The 17,827-nt window shown below is 38.2% G+C and overlaps 1 protein-coding gene across 1 annotated transcript in view; it reads right to left on the bottom strand.

Annotated features, from left to right (window-relative positions):
* Nucleotides 1-17,827, bottom strand: part of SPTBN5 (spectrin beta, non-erythrocytic 5) — an 88,993-nt gene that overhangs the window by 37,502 nt on the left and 33,664 nt on the right. Inside the window, exons 30-34 of the mRNA XM_048949249.1 lie at nt 16,482-16,592; nt 15,166-15,345; nt 12,387-12,590; nt 11,104-11,253; nt 139-243 (exon numbers count right to left, since the gene is read on the bottom strand). Coding sequence (XP_048805206.1) covers nt 139-243; nt 11,104-11,253; nt 12,387-12,590; nt 15,166-15,345; nt 16,482-16,592 — 750 coding nt within the window. The remainder of the gene's footprint in view (nt 1-138; nt 244-11,103; nt 11,254-12,386; nt 12,591-15,165; nt 15,346-16,481; nt 16,593-17,827) is intronic.

Consider the following 17,827-nt stretch of genomic DNA (forward strand, 5'->3'; position numbering starts at 1 on the left):
TGTTATTTCACTAAGCTTCCCCATTTTTCTCTGATTCAAGCATATCAGGCACATCACATCTGTTGCCACATTAATAAAAAACAAACAGAATTATTCCAGTTCCTGTACTGGTAGAATATTCCTTATTGTTTACTGTACCTTTTCATCCTGTGATGCCAGTAGCTTCTCAAAAGCCTCATGTTTCCTAATCAGTTGCTCTACTTCATCTACAGAGCTTCCAAGGTCACTGCTTTTCAAATAAACCTACAACAAACATTTAATATTTCACTCACTTGATTAAACATCACATAATCCCAATTCATAAATATGAGAAGGGATATTAGCTCTACAGCACACTTGAGAGGAAATAAAAGGAAAAGAAGGCAATTCAAACTGGAAATGAAATAGCAGAGCTTTATGGTCTTGAGTAAGAGAGATACAATAGCAGGTCTTACTATGTAAACTGGCCTGTCTCTGCTTTCTCTAAATCACAAAGCTGGTAAATTCAACAGCCATTCTTGTAATCCAAAACCAGATCAACACTGCCATGTCTGATGTGCCTTATAGTTTCTTCTTAGAATACATCCCACAACACAGACTTTATAGCCTCCCTTGGCAATTTATTGCACTGCTTCATTACCATCACCATTAACAAGACTTTCCAAGTACATAACCTGAAAATGCATTGCTAATATTACATTCTGCCCTCTTCAGCACAGAAAGAAAATAATTTCTTTTACATTTGCTTCAGCGTTGTACATTTTTGTAGGCTCACATAGGCTTAATAGGTATTTCTATCATCTCTTGCTAAAACTACACTGGAGCAGATCAATCATTCCACAGATGCTGTGTCTCCTTGACTTCTAATTATTCTCATTGCTCTCCCCTAAATCTTCTCCATTTCCACTTATTTTGAAATGATGTGCCTACGATTTGATGCAGTACTTGGCTGAATCTGCCAGCATGAAGGTAGCAGAGAGCTTCCTTCTGGTGCCTTTCAAAGTGTAATCATGCAGTTGTGTATGGTGCTTATCTTTTACGCAATACCTTGAACTCAAATTCACCTTGTAAACTGCATTAAGTTTCCAGAATCTTCTTAGAAGAACTGCTGTAAGACCAGTTTGTTTCTGTCCTGTATTTGTTCAGCTGATTATTTATGAAAAATATCATATGATTCTATGATCCTTTGATAATGCTGTACCTGAAACACGCATATTAGATCTTCTATTTTTTCATGCTGCGTTTCCAACTGTCTGGCATTAATTTTATCTACTATCATGTCAGTCTCTGAGGTAGTAAGACTGTAGTCTAAAAGAAAAATTAATCAGTTTTAAGGAAACTGCTTTACTAGTCAATTATATGCTGTTATGACATTTTCTAACAAATCCCTGTACATCGCTAATGCACCGCTGTGCTTGTTGACTCCTTCCTGATGTTAAGAAAATTGGTTGCACAATTACATCTTCCATGCATTCTGTCTCTGGGGAATCTTCTGAAGATGTTTCCTAGGCACATTTTACATGCACTGGAATCCACACCCACAGCACCAACAGGCTCAGGCATCCCCGACCATTCTCTGAATGCCCTCCAGCCCCATCTGGGGGCCCCACTGAGGCTCTGCTCTGGCCTCTGCCTTGTCAGAGCTATGCTGAATGGAGGCCTGAGCCTGGCTCTCCTGGATGGACACAGATGGCACTTGCTTTATCACCTTCATCTCCAGCTGGTGGATGGAACTTGATAATGCCCCTCTGCTTGGCCTCTGTGGCTTAGAGGACTTACTGCTAGACTTAAGTCTGACTTTCTTGTTCATTTTTGGGAGTTAATGAGTGAAATATTTTGCGTGTAGAGAAAAATGTACAGAAGAACATTACGCCCAGACCAGATGTTCAAACTGTTCTGTACTAATCCATGCAGAGTATCAGAAGAGACATGAGTAAATCCCAACACAGTAATCATTGTCAGGAAGAGGGGAAGGCCGTGTAGAATAGATCTACGTTTTTAAGAAGTCTAGCCCATGAATATTAAATACAATTCCAACCAGAATGCAGGTATTTTGTCACTGAAACTTTAATCCTTTGATCTATCTAACCAAGTGTACAAACTTATGAGATATTGTTTTTTTAGAGTGTTTTTGTGTTTGGTTTGCTCTTGTGGAAGAAAAACTCCATGCACATCTGTTTGCTCTATTGCTGCATTAAGCCACTTATAATTGGCTTCCATTTCTATTCTGCTGTTAGCTGACACAGAAACAAAGCTATCAGCTGATGCTTGGCACTTCTGTTTGTTGTATATAAACACAGAGCCACATACTGCACCCTCTACATTCATGTTTTGACAGCTCCTTTAAAGACAACATAGTTTCTCTACCTTATTTTGTGGATTATTATTATTTCTGGTAAAAAAAAAAAAAAAAAAAAAAAAAAAAAAAAAAAAAGGATTTACAAAGGAAAAAGAAAATCATTACAATTTTCCACATATCACTCCTTTGTTTACCAGCTGTTAGCAGTGGAGCTACAACATTCTACACGAAAAAATTGCCAGCAGTTTTCCTGCTCTTATAATCTACAGTGGAAGAAAAAGCAAAGGGACATCTGCTGGTAAGGACGGTTACTTTCCTTGGAAAAGGAAGACATTTGAGAGCACGGGTGTGGGACAGTGAGTCATAATCAGCTGCCTCTGACTGCTCGGTGTCTTGCTCCTACTGAAAATCACTACGCACGGGTAATACATTCAAGCCCCATTCCCTGAGCTCCCAGAGCAGTGAAAAAAGTGCTTCTGACATTTGAGCAGGCCCCCAAAGTAGAAGCTCATGCAAGTGGGCTTGAGAATCCATATTTTAATACCGAAAAAGAAAACTGTTACAAAAGAAAAGTGGCTGCACACATTGCAGGAGAGGCAATTGCCATGTGATTAGAAGAAGCCAGTACCAGCGGCACTAGCAGTGCTACTTGGAGAGCTGTTGAGATAAAAACTTTTCATTTGTCTTGTAAACAGAAATCTTATTACAGAAATTGCTAGAATCAGAACAGCAACAGTTTTTCATTTAAGTATTTGTTATATCAATCTTAAAGCAGAACAGAAACTAGCTCACACAATATGATGTTGGCCCTTGGCCAATTACATCATTTTCTGGCATAGGGAATGGCTTCAGACAGGTCCCCAAACTCCTACTCTGAAAGTGACGTGTTAATTTCAAATACAAAAACATTGCATAGCTCTCCTCAGGTAACCTACCAGGGCCTCCCACAGCACACAGCAGGTATAAACTTTCTTTCAAGTTTGTTTCCATTATGAATCATGGCCCATCATCAAGAATCTAATTCTGAGCCACAAAAAGCACCAGAGACCTGACCACTCACTATACAGTTGACTCATTTTTAACTGAAGACTTTGCAAAGATGCTTAAAACCACAAAATAGACTTGGCCCTTTCTGATATTTGAAACAGAACATGTAGCGAATAGCCAAATTATTAACAATGCAAAGAACATAAATGAGGTTTTATCTCTACTTCAAGTGGAGTTTTTCCACTATTTCTGAGCTCACTGCATAGATTCAGGCATATTGTTGTGATAGAAACTCTTCTTTATGAGCTAACACAGAATTAAATGCAAAGTCCATCTCAAAAAATACATTCATTTGATGTAAAATAGCACTATATACACAGTTATGTGGCAGCACAGGCCAGCTCTGCTTTTTGGAAAAATACTAAATGAAACAATAATACAGACATATTGGAAACTGAGACAGCCCTGAAGAAATTTGGCTTCCAATAAATGTCATTTTCATTTCTCTAGAAGAAAAAGTATTTTAAGTATTTCTGTGAATCCACTCCCTTCTCTTGCTTCTGCTCTTCACAATACAGCAAGCTTAACGTATTTTGCCCCCCACTGCCTGCTTGGGGCTTGCTGCTGAGATGGCTAGAACTCCACTGAAAATCTTTCAGCTCTAAGCATGTACTAAAGGCTAGTATTACTTCCAGACTTAAATGCCTTCACTTGAAGGGTGTAACTCAGTCCAAACTCTGCCCAGAAAAATGATAACAACAAAGTTTGATTTTATCTTCTTCTGATAAAAGTAAATAAATAATAATAAAAAAGAAATAATGGAGAAAAAGTTTTAGCAAAGTAAATACATATGCTTAATACAATGATTACATATTGTTCACAACTAAGTAATACAATACCTTGTCATAAGTGGAATAAAACACACTAAGTTGTTTCTAAAAAATGCATGCATACACCTTTTCTATCAAACTGACATCACTGTATTGTTGGCCACTGATCTCACAGAACAGGTCTGGAATTCTAATGTTAAATGTATTTAAGAATTTTCTTCCCTCCCACCACTGCATGCTGTTCATGCATTATCTGATACTGGAAAGGTAGATGGGAGAAATACAGAAACCAGTCAGTGTTTGTTTTCCTGTAAGTGCTACCATCCCATCTATCAAAATTTCCAAGGTGTTAGACAAGAATCATATGCTCTTACAATTTTTACTTATAAAACATTTGTCTGAAGGCAGATTAAATTCCTCTTAAAATCCCCTTAGTTTCACTGCTGCACAGTTTCTGGGATACCTAAATCTGACAAGCAGTGGAAACTAAATTCCCATTTTTCCCCCCAGGAAAAGGTGATATCCCCCTTTTTCTAAGGGAAAAAATATTTTCTTCCATCGTAATTAAATTGCAACTGTTTTTTTGAAAACAAGGATTACTTCAAAAAGTTTACAAACCCAAGTATTAACCATTTAGAAATACAACACAATTTGACAAATGAGAAAATGAAAGCAATAGGAAAAAAAAAAAAAAAAAGTAAGAAAAACTACACTGTGGATTTGTCCCATGTCCCAGACTGACTGTCAGAGAGGAAGACCAAATTTTGGCTTCAATGTCTTGAACCTTAAAAACGCTGAGCACTAGAGCCCAATTATGCAAAACCTGTAAGTAGATGCACAGAACTGTGCACGTCAAGTTGACAGTAGAGCTCAAATGGTTAAAATGAAACATTTATCAAGAGCTGGATCAGATCACAGTGCTCAGTTTCATTTAGGAAGGATGAAGAGGCATCTGCAGTCTTGATGACAGAGAACAAAAGTTGCTTTCTGGTTGCCCCAAAAGTCATCCTCAGCTAACAGGAACATGGCAGGAAGCATACAAGAAGGAATCCACGTGGTTCAATTAATGCAACTTAAAACTTGTGTTTGCAAATGTTCCTAGAATGGAATGGAAATCTTCACCACTTTCCTCCCAGAACCAATGTTGACAGCGATAGACGGACACCAGGAGCCTTCTGCATGTCTGTGAGCTGAAGACATTGTATGAGTTGGTATGTTTGGCAAAAGGTCTTCAGGGCATACACTATCTAGGCTGCATGTTTCCTGAGATCTCAAACCAGATCTTGCCCATGGCTGTTGGGTAGAAAGCAATCCTGAACAGCAAACTGGATTCACTGATAAAGAGAGGTCAGCCCCAATCCCCATTGGATGAAGAGGTGGACCAGTTATACCTGCATCATGTGTTTTGATAAAGATTGTTGGACTTGGGCTCCTTCTAAATTCTCTTACCACTTGGATAGGCATTGCAGTCCAAGGAGTGGCAAGTATCAAGGTGATTTTGGAAACCTTGTGGTGAGCAGGTGTTAGCCCATCGCATTGAGTCTTCCCAAACTCTGGCTTTGATGAAGCATGGTTCTGAAAGACAATCAGCTCTGGACTTAAATCCCTGCTTGTGACTTCATTCCCAACAGCGGTATTTTCTCTTCCAGTCAGTGCAGCTGGGGACAGCCAGATATCTCTGGAGACAGTTTCCTGGGGAAGGCTAGGATACTTAGAGGAAGTCACATGAAATTGTGTGATTTGAAGAGCTGGAGACCCACCTGAAGGGAAGCTGGCTTTTGGTTTCTGGGATCCTGTTGACAGACCAGCTGGAGTTTCAGGCAGCTTTTCTAATTGTGGCATGAGAAGACTTGAATGAACATGATTGCTTGCGTGAGAATCTGCTCGAAAAGGCTTTACTGTTAAGCTGCACGTTGAAATGTAAAGCTTCATTGAAGCGTGGAGATCTTGCATTTGGACATTGCACTGGCTACAGCCTTGCTGGAGTGGGAAAGAATCACAATGTTCCAGGGATGCATGCCGATTTTTGCTGCAGAGTGTTGAAACATCTGGAATAGCAGATAGGTCAACATTCAGACGTGATGTCCAGCTTGGTGGAGCTTTGCAGGAAAGAACATCAGAGGGCAAAGATACAGCAAACTTCAGGGGATTGTTTTTTTCAGAAGAAAAATGAGCACTTTTATCTCTTTCTGAATATTGCTTGTAAGATGCAGGTGTTGACCAAGCTCCAGAACCTCCACATCCACGTCTCTGGGGGTCTCTGGGAGAACTGGACCACCTGGATATCCTATCTGAAAGATCTGCACAGTAACTAGTGTTCCCCAAACCTTTTCTCCGGTCTGTGTGTTCCAGGACGACATCTAGCCTCGAACAGTAAGCTCCAGAAGACACACTGCTTGGTGATGAGCTGGCATTTCCTTGAGCAATCTCTGCAACTGATTGACCAGTGGGAGGATGCCTTGCTGCTGGTGGCATCTTTTGGAAAGGCCTGTCTTGCACAATAGATTCAAAAGGAGGAGGTGGGGTCATTCTGCTGGGAGATAGCATCACTTCCGCAGTAGAGACATAGACAGGTACTGATGAAAGATTGCAGCGATGGTTCCTGCATGACATTCTGCAGCTTAGTCCTAAACGATGCAAAACCAAAGCCACAGAAACTTGCCTTTCTCCCTCTTTTTAAAACCAACTCCTACTCCTTTTTCCTTTGGTACTGGAAATTTCCATTCTTCTTCCGAAGCAAAGGAATGAGAGGTTAATATGCATTCTCCGGGGAAAAAAAATGGCAAACTAAAAAAATCCGCATTCAAAATAAAATAACACAGCTCTTCTAGTACTGCTACCACCACCTATCACGTCTGCAAAGTGATACGAGAGCAGGATGGGCAGAAAGATAAATTACAGAGCATGAGGCTGTGCTCCCTGAGTGTTCTGACAGTGAGACTGCAGACGAAGTAGGAGGGAGCCAAAAATGCTTGCCAGAGACAGTCTGTGTACTTGCTGCTATTTCATTTGTGGAAAAAAAAAAGGAAAGCAGCTAACCTGAGCAAGGCATCTGCTGCTGTGAAAAGGTTAGAAAAGAGCAGAATGCACAGGACACTGCTGCTGCTCAAAGCAAAAGTGACTTTTTCTTTCTTCTCTGTTTCAGCTGTTGCTTGTCTGCACTCTGAATGGCAAGATCTCAGTTTGCTGGTCTTCGGAGAGTTTCCTACAACAGTTCCAAGCAATGGCACAACTGAATTCATAATTAAAAAAAAATATAAAAGATAGATGTTTGCATAATTTTCTCCACATGTGCTGTATTTTCTTTAGCATAGAACAATCCTAGACTAAATTCTGCAAAAATCCTTCGAAGGTTTAAGTAACTTGGATGTAATATAAGATGCTGGCTTGAAGTCAAACCAGTCACACTGGCACAGACAGCAAATGAGAGAGCAGTTCTCAGTAGCAGTTCTTAGTTTAAAACACTCATGTGTTGCCTTCTTTCTTCCTCCATTCCTCGCTGCTGAGAGAGACTTGGTCTAAAGCACATGAAGTTCTGGGAAAATAGGATCCAATAATTACGGGATGACAGGAACTGCTTTCTTACAGATGTAAAACAGTGAAATGCGTGTGACTTGACTTAAGTATTTCCTTGAACACTAAAGTCAGAAAAAAACAAGGGGTGGAGTCATTGCTTACATTTGTTTGCTTGAGAGGAATTCTTTTTGAAAGCATGTTTGATTCTGCCCATTCCGAAAGTAGTAAACGAGAGAATTCCCACTGGGGAAGTGGGGAGTCTTCAATAGATGTCTTAGCTGAATAATTTTTGACAGCACTTTTGAAAGGGATCCTCCTGCCTATCTCCCTAGGGAGAAAATCTGAGTCACTACGCAGCTATATTTTAACTCCAGATAGTAGTAACAGAGCTCCATCCAAATGTATCAGATTCCTCTTCCAATTGTTCTTAAATGTAAAGAAGTAAAATACAAACAGTGGTTAAGAAATCTCAGAACACTGAGTAATTACTGATTGATCCAAAGGGCAGATGCTCGCAGCCGCAAAAAAACCAGCAGTTCTCAGTATTCCTCCCTCATTCAGACCGGAATTTGGCAGCTCAGGAATAATCTGTTCAAAGAATTTTCACTCAGGGAGATGAGAGAATGAAAGGAATAGGAGATATTCTGGAAATACAGGAATTCCAGCTGTGGTGAGATTTCACTCAGGCTCAGGTCAACTCATTACATATTAAGGAAGAAGTAGAATTCAGAAGGCATTTCTTCCTGTTCCTTCATGAATAGCAGCAAATGATCCTCTTCTTGCAATGATGATCTTTATGATCCCATTCCATCAATTCCTTTAAGATACAGTTTAATTCATGTGTATGTAGACTCTGGCTTTTTAGCAGTGTTAATAGGCTAAATTTGCATCCCCAGTAGATATACTCACTGTAGACTGACACTGCTTTGGACACTGAGGTGAACACCAATATTGAAACTCATCCTGAATGCATCTGATTGTTTGCATCCTTGGATACAAACAAATTCACCATCTCCTCTTCCCAGGTAATACCACTTTTACACATTTCCTAAGTTAAATTTGAGAGCCAAGCTGTAACAATCTTTTCTAGGTATCACAATAGATTGGTGATTGCAGGGACAGTATCAGTGAAGGAAGGGACATATGGCTGACTGTGATATTCAGATTATCAATATAGAAATCCATTGGTGTTTTGAAACTTCCCCAGTAAGCTGCAGGTAGATACTTTGTTATTGATTGTAATATCTGAGAAATTGTGACCTCAGTTGGAGAAGGTGGTGGAGGAAATGTATAGAGCATGCAGTGATGATAGTTCCTTTACTCTCTGTACCTGCACGTATAAGAACAGTTTGCCGTTCATGCTTCTATGTTTATTTTGTTGCTGTTCTCCATGACCATAAAATAACATCTGTACAAAGGGATGCTGGAAGAAATGGCCCATCTACACCTTATTACTCCACCTTTTGAACACTTTTGAAGACAGTGAGAACAACTTAGGTACCCAGATCCTTGAAAGTTCTTACAAAAAATACTATTAGAGAAAGATTCTGAGAACAGAACTGCCCTTTATGTCCCTCAAGGTCACTGTCTTCATTCTCAGGTTTTGCTTGAGCTGAAGAAAACTGTGATAGATGTAGGCACTGTGTCTGATCCTACTTAGAAAATTCAGCAAGTCCATGATGAAAACCCTTTTTTATTGCAGTCCACCTCTCAGCATATGGCAATGATAAATTCATCTAGTAAAGAATTAATATGAACTGCAGTTTACCTGAATAAACTGCACTGGGGGCATAATGAAATTATCAGGTGCAACTGCTTTCATGTGAAAGTAATATAGTCTTTTGAAGCTGAGATTCACAACTCAGGGCAAGAAGAAACACTAGTCCGTAGTAGCTATCATAATATTTACCTCTGAGATATGTACAGCAAAGCAAATGCCATGGTCACGGTTGCTCTATATGCTGGCTGATCATATTTCACGATAAAAGAAAAAATACAGTTTCCAAAGTTTTTTGGAGTTTGCATTTCCCTGATAATGCTATCCATGTAGGAGTTTAGCATGGGTGTATCATGGCTTGGAAGGCAATTGAAAGAGATGTAATATTTGATTACAAAATGGCAAAATTTGTAACAACTAAACATTTTTACTTGGCAGAATCATGCATTATTTTATTCCAGAAACCTGAAACTAGGTGAAACTCTCTTGATATCATGTCTCAGCACAAAGTGAGAACGTAGGTTTTATTTGCCAAGTATGCTACTTGTAGGGAAAAACGAAGATTTGCATTTCTCACAAGCAATGAATTAGAAAGGATTCAAGCCCATATGCCCCAAAGAGTGGAGAATTAGTGCATGGCACAGCTCAGTGTCACTTTTCCAAAAAGTTTAGTGCCTGTGGCAAAACACAGGGGGAAAACAGAGGTCAGCACAAATCAAGTACCATTGTTTTGTGCTGCCAGTGGTCTTGGAGAATGAAGAATGATTTTTCCTTAATAGGAAATGATGCTGAAATACAACCTTCTTCAGCTTTGTTTCAACCCTTCAGTTTGGCAAACATCAGCCCGTCAATGTGGTTTGCATGCTAAGCCTCAGCACAGTTACAGCAATCTATTATTTCATGAATTTGCCCATTGCGACTGGGAAGAACACTTGAATTCTTCACTCCCAGTTTTGCAACAGTGGATGTCAGAACTCAGGCTGGAACTGTTTTAGATAGTTCCCACAAATTCAGGAAAGTGCAAGAAAGACAAAACACTCTGATATTGGTGAGAAACATACTTCAAGCGCTGCAAATAATAGTACAAAGAATATCCTGGCTTTGCATTTACTACATCAACCCTTTATTTTCATGACACAAGCTCATCTTTCTCTGCTACATCAAAGATAAATGATTATTCCTCCTGGTCAGATTCTTTCATAGATCTCCTCACTGTTATCAACTCCCTTGCAAAAAAGAGAAGGCGGCTCCTATTCCTTGGCTAATTCACACTGTCAACATCAATTTTCCCCTAGTTGCATTTCCCCAGCACTAAACTTCAGCCTGAGGAGAGGGTTTCCAGCAGCACCTACAAATCTATTTGTCTTCCTTCAAGCCCTCTTTATTATTCCCCATTTTTCTGTGGCTTACAAAATAGCTTGTCAGTGGTTAAGCAGTATGCTGAGATCTAACTAAAGCTAACTAATACTGGACTGTTGTCTCCCTCTTCTGTCAAGGTTCTAATATGTTATTTCTTATAGTTATTTGGAATTACATAGCTTTGTAGCAAGGTGGAACTTCTAGTTTCTGTTTTCTCCCCATAAGAAAGTGTGAGCGTGCTGGTAAATTGCTAGTCTCCAAGTGACGCTGCAACACAAATAACAACACAAGTGTGTTGTCTATACACAGACTTAAGGATTTTAAGTTGTAGATGCATAGTTATATCCCTTTTAACTTGGAAGAGTTAAAATGCTGAACAAGTCTAACTGCTCGTTTCAAGTGTACAATTCACATACCTCCTGTGAGTTCAGGAGCTTGTCCAGGTGATTCCAATCCTTATAGAACATTTGTTGTTGATGTATTTTGTCCAGCCACCTCTTCTTCTGTTCCCATTCACTGTACACTTTGTCCTTCTCTTCCAACAGAGCCTGTAGCTTCTGCCGAATCTGAACACAATTTCAAAAAATTCATGTTAGTCATTATACATCATGGACCTGGACAAGGTGAGAGGAGAAAGATAATGTGGAGTCTTGGATAAACACCATAAATAGCACCAAAATTATGAAACAAAGTAGAACAAGTTCCAGCACTTATATTTGGGTGGAGAGATAATTAGAGCGGTGTCTCGTTTCAGGTACAGAGGAATGATTGTTATAGCATATATAGCAGTCCAAGCCAAGAGCAAACAAAGGTAACTGTTTCTCAAGTGTATCTTCTGGAATCAATTCCAATCATGCTATCTTTATTAATAACAGTGCAATTAATAGCATTTAAAATTGGCATAGGAGAGATACTTACATAAGTTAGTGTCATAACTCATTCTGCTATATTCTGCCAATATGTCTCAATCTTAGATTTCATGTATTTTTCAGTTTCCAAACTCTGCATGCCTACAGATCTTCTATTACTGACTTTCTCTGCATCCTTCTACAGGCAAAGGACTTTTCAGTCAGGAAGACTCCAAGTTAGTTCAGTTATACATTACAACATTAGATTAATTTATATAGCTTGGTCAGTTGGGAGAACAGAATTCCAGTTTTCTGAACATACTCAAGAGATGTTATCAAATTGTTGTGGAGAAGTAAACTAGTAGCTATTGGGAGAGAAAAAATGCTGTAAGAATTTTAGGAGCCATTTGTCCTGAGTAAACTAGCATTTTGATTTTCATCTTCCACGTCTATGGATTTAATACATTAGCATAATTTCCTGCTACAGAAAATGCTCCAACTGGTTTTAAACTCTCTGATATGCTTATTTTCATTTTTGGTTGACAGGTCTTTGGTTCAACTTGTGTAGAATTATCTCCACTGCTCAGAATATACCAGGCTTCTTCAATAAGCCCAGTTTTGCTGCAATAGGCCCTCAGGACATGCCAGCACTTATCTATTGTTAAGGTAGGAAATGTTTCTGTGCCCAACCTAGATAATATGCTGAGGCAAACATTGGTCATGCTTATGACTACGTGTGAGTGTATCTATGCATCTGTATGATTACAATACTGTATAGTTCAGAATGATAGTTATACTAGTGTTAAGTAGCTGAATGTGTTCAACTTTGAACCCAAATGTGTTTCAATTACCTCTTTTGATTTTATTTCCTCATCTTGCAAGAGTGACTGTCCAAACTGTACAACTTGATTATACTTCTCTTCTTGTGCTTCAATCTCAGCCAGTAGCTGTTGATGCTGAGTAAGTCTCAGGCTGCTAGTAGATATGTCCCGGATAGTCTCCTTGGCTCTCATTTCCCTAATCATTTCTGATGTCCATGAGAAATAGTCCCACACCTGAAACCAAAGAAAATGTGAAAGTTAAGGTTACATCTCAAGCTTGGATTATCAGGCAGGAAAATCATATCCTGATCATTCAACAGGTAATAAAATCATAGAGAAGAAAGAAAATATTCAATTAGGACTTACAGCATTTGTATAAATTTCAACCAGGGAATGTAACATAACTGCAGAATTTTTTATGCACTATATTAACATATACATGATTTATTATATCATAATCTTAATCAAACTGGGTCATACCTCAGCAGTGACAATACGATACTGTTTAACGCTCTTTAGCCCACTATCCTTTAAGTATTTTCTGTATTCTGGATTAAACAATATATATCACTCTACTTTTCTATTCCTTAGCTTTCGCTAACAGAAAATCCGTTCAAAACTCATATAATATACATATTATAAAGTGAAAGAGAGAATCAGAATTTTCAGGTGAAAAACAAAAGGTGCTCACTCTTACCAAGGTGGAAAAGAGGCACGTTACAATTCAGAAATAAATTGTTTACATGTATTAGGTATGCAGATTTGGCTCTGAGACTGCCAAAGAAATAGAATTCTGGAAGGAGCAAGTGTGTAGCACTAGTTTACTTTCAAAACCTGATGACCAATGAACACATTTACAATATCTTAAGATGTCTGAACATTCAGTTATAGGAATTATGAGCAAGAAAATTCTTGGAAAAAACCCTGAGAATTATTTTTTGATTGAAGCTGGCAGAACTTACACAAATAAAGATAATTTAACTTTTTTTTGTCCATCTTTCTGCACTTGATTTACAGCACACCTTTACTTTGGGCATCTGATTTGAATCTTTAAGGGGTGTTGTGCGCTAATGAGTTACATGGTGAAAAACAGGAACACAAGGAACTGTACAAAAAACTCTAAATTTAATTCAGATTTGTTATAGTCATGTTTGGATAATCTCATTCAATTGTGAGGTGGTAGAAGGCCTTCTGGTTGCTTGGTGTATTTTAGAAGACTGTTACAGACAGTAAGTGCTGAAGAAAAATGCTCTTTTCCTGCAGAAAGCTAGAAAATAATTTTGTGAATGGTTGCCTACTTTTTCAATGAAGGAAGATAGCCAGTGTTCCATCTTATCCATGGATTTTTATCTCTATCATTAAAATTGAGTACAGAAAAAATAGTTTCAAAAAAGAACCATACAGTAGAAATTAGTCTGTTCAGGGCTCTGAGAGTTTAAACTCTAAAGCCAAGATATTTTTAACATAAAGCCAGTGAATACTGATATTTAATGATTTCCTATTGATCACAATCCTTTTAAAGGATTTAAAGGAATAATTTATTGATGTAATTTTTGTTTACACAACCATAATTCATGCACAGTTCCATGTCACTGAGGACACTGACATTGCACTTGTAGTGCAAATGTCTAAGACTCCTTAAGATTTAAGCTACACATTTTGAAAAAAAAAAGCAACTTGTACATCTCAGAATACTTAATGCAATGGAGCAAGTCAAAAGTCAACAAGGTATTGTTTTTGGACTGGCAATGCCAGCAATATTTAAGGATAGACCAGGCATCAGTCTGCACGAAGTTCAGAAGAGGGGTCTTAAACAATTCAGCAACACTGAATATGTCTGCCTAAATTCTGATTGCTTGATATTGTTTATTGGAAGATATGGAACCCCCTGCTGTTACTGCATGCTACAGGTTGGGGAGAACTCTGCTCTTCAATTACAGAAAATCGTATTTGGAGGAATACAGAGAAATACAAAGGATGATTATACAGAATTTTCTTTTCACAGAAAAACTTACTGATTTGTTCATTATTTGCTTTTTAACCAATGCAAAATGTCATTAAGAAAAAGATCCATGTAAGATATCCTAGAAATAAAGTTAGCAACTTCTTCATCCCAACTGGAAGCACAGGAACAATGTGATCAGCATCCATATATAAAAAAGGAGAACTTATTTTCCTTTTATTATACAAAGTATTTGGTAAAAGAGAGCATCTTCGCTGTTTTGTACTTGCCACTGTAATACTTGTACCAATAATCTACTAACTTGCAGAAATGTATCACAAGTGATTTCACTGAAATTATTAACATTAGTATTCTATGGCAAGTTATATTCCTTCCTGAATTCTGAGATACAGTTATGGGGGATTGCAGGTAATGATATTACGATGGAATCAATGTGTTTAAGAAACTCGTGATGTTGTTGCCATGATCCAGCAAAGACCCATGCATTGTATTTAATACATTTCATGAAATAAATTAATGGATCATTTGCATACCCAGAGAGAGAGAGAGAGAGATCCAACTTCTGACTACTATAAATTGGAGCCTGTTTTAATCAGTGGAAGAGTCTTCGAAAATAAATCTATCACTACTGCTGCAAAGTGATGACTATTTCTGAGCTTCCCTTCCTACAGAAGGTAAAAATATCCTTATCCTCTAATACCTTTCTAAATAGCTACAAGCGTTTAATCAGGTAATAACACAGATAGCACCTGCAGCAATTCACATCAACCTTTGCAGCTCAGAAGTATACCTATGACTGACAAACATACCCCTGTGTACTGGGGGACAGAAGCTGGAAGTGCTTACTTGTGCCTGAAACTGGTAAAGCTTGTGTGCTTTTTCCAGAAGCTCCTTACGCAGTTGCACTTTAGACTTCAGGGCCTTCCAGTTGGTTGCTATTGCCTGTTGCTTTGCTTTCAGGTCTGCTGCCTGCTCATTTGAGCAACGAGTCAGCACATGATCTGCAGAACGGATCAAATCCTGCAGCTGTAGGCAGGGAGGAAAGAAGAAGGTAAGAAAGAGAGTCATTGAGATTCAGCTAATATCAAGACAAAAACTATGTTAATTCTAAATCAAGTTACAATTCAAGTAAAATTTTCTGATACGAGTTTTCTCATGCTAAACAAAAGTATCCCTAATTTCAGATGGAATAACAGTGACATCCAGTGTTTGCTAAGGCTCATCACAACCTACTTTTTTCAACTAGATTTTGTTTCTCATTTTTACCATTCTTAGTACATGAACAATGAATGAAACAGTAGGTATTTTACTTTGTTTTCCCCAGAGACTATACAGCTTAACTGTGATTGCATTCTATTCACATCTCATGCTCTTCTACCTTTAAAAGAAACAGGAGCTGGTGGCATCAATTCCAGCATTTTCTGATGTATGGCTAAGATGTAAGGACACTGAAAAGTGATTCTAAGATAGCAAGTTTAGTAATCTCAGTATAACACGTACTGTGTTAACAACACTGTTAAATTAACAAAACAAAGGGATGAAGATAAAATTTACACTGTTTCTTTGGTCTAGTTAAAGCTACGCAAATCTATTGTGTATTAGGAAGTTTTCTAAGCAATAGCTGTTCTCATAAACTGACACTTTCTGTAAGTTTGTATAACAAGCCCTTCTCTTCTTTCTCATAGTCCAAATTCAAATACTCTAAACGTACTGAAATCTTCAGGCTACTGCCCCATCTTTCCTTCTATAATCCTCATGTCAATTAACATGTTTTGTGTTCATTTCAGCCTTTCCACTCATTAATGAGATTCCGGATTTTTCATCATAATCATCTGGTATGCTTTGGACTATGTGGTGGATACATCATAAAGCTTGGTGTAATTATACACTTCAAATAGTGATAAAAAATATCCCTGTTTGAATTTAATCACTTCAATTGTCAGTACTCATTATAATATGTGCCTTATCTGCAAGATTGTATATCACCTGCTTTTATAATCACCTGCAGATCTTGAACACATTAAAAAAGCAGGAAACATGGAGGAAGAGCCTTAGAATATTCCAGGCTTTCATAGAATGTATTCATAACACTACACTATTATTACCATCTTGGAAGCTTAGATTGTGATTATATATTCAAGACCACGAATTACTTTTGTTACCTGCTGCTCATTTCCAAGGAGCTCATGTTCTAGGGCCACATGGTTCCGGAGCTGGGTTTGCACACCTCTCATGTCCTTTGCAACATCATCTGGAATACTTTTAGACTTCTCCTAGCAAAGAGAAAAATCACAGTAAGCTTTGTTATGCACAACTTACAAGCAAAATACACCAGCAGCCTACTTTAGTCATGCTGTGCATGCATCCTGCACAGGTATGGACAACTATTCTTAGTCACTCAACCATGACAAGTAATAGGAAGCCAGAAAATTCTGTCTTAGCACACCTGTCCTAATAACTCTCTGGTAAGCATCACAGTGATTACGCTACTGAATCAGACTGTGAGAAATGAAGGTTTAAGTCTTTCCTTGATCAGACAATAAAGAGAATGTCTTACAGGTCTGGCAGTGTGAATTAATCTTGAATAGCTACTGCAGTGACATATAGCTAATTATTGAAGTAGTATTAACAACCACTAGTTTCAGGCCATTTTTTGGAATGCAGACAATCTGCGAATCATCTTTACACAAATCTTTAGTTATGCTTGTCCAGGAAAGATAAATTAAGAATGGAAGGAAGAATTACTGCAAAGATGAGACACTCTGAACAATTCTGTCACAAAACAAAAAATTGTTCAAAGTCCAGGTCAGTGAAAATTCAGAAAAATATTTCTAATTGTAGAAATACATTTCTGTAATAGATTCACAGACTCATCTGGGATGTAAACAATACATCTTAGTAAGGAGTTGTATGTTGTAGTAGCCTATGATATGATTGCACTGGAGTTGGTCACCTAAGAGAGACTTTCCATTACTATGTTCCTCTGAGAAAAAGACATTCCCCCTTAGACCTCTATGCAGGAGATAAATGAAGGGATGGGCACGGCAAATTGCTCTCCCACTCAGCAATAAAGTTTATTAACAGGAGACAATGCAAGAAGTGTGTACTGTTTAGCTGGGGCAAACCCAACATAGGAATAAATCAAGAGTTGTCTGTAGAATGCTTTTAAACTGCCACTTGTCATAGCTACAGAATTAACTACTTCATTCTTAAAGGTAAAATATGTGCCAGGTTCTGAAAACCTCAACTGGTATACAGTAGAATATATGACATTTGATTTTCCATTTACATCAGGGAAAGAAAACAGGAATACGTAGTTGAATAGAGCAGCCTTTTCATTACAAGCAAATAGAAAAATCTACTACGCTTAACTGAACAAAGCTCTGTTGCCTTGCAAACAGTGGAAGCTCTGTTGCCTTGCTTTCTATACATATCTGCACTCAGAAAACCACACATCTCAGTACGGCAATGATGTGGTTTCCTTCCAATTATCCTTTTGGACTTCTAG

The sequence above is a fragment of the Lagopus muta genome, chromosome 6 (assembly GCF_023343835.1).
Source record: "Lagopus muta isolate bLagMut1 chromosome 6, bLagMut1 primary, whole genome shotgun sequence".
In the NCBI taxonomy this organism is placed as follows: domain Eukaryota; kingdom Metazoa; phylum Chordata; class Aves; order Galliformes; family Phasianidae; genus Lagopus; species Lagopus muta.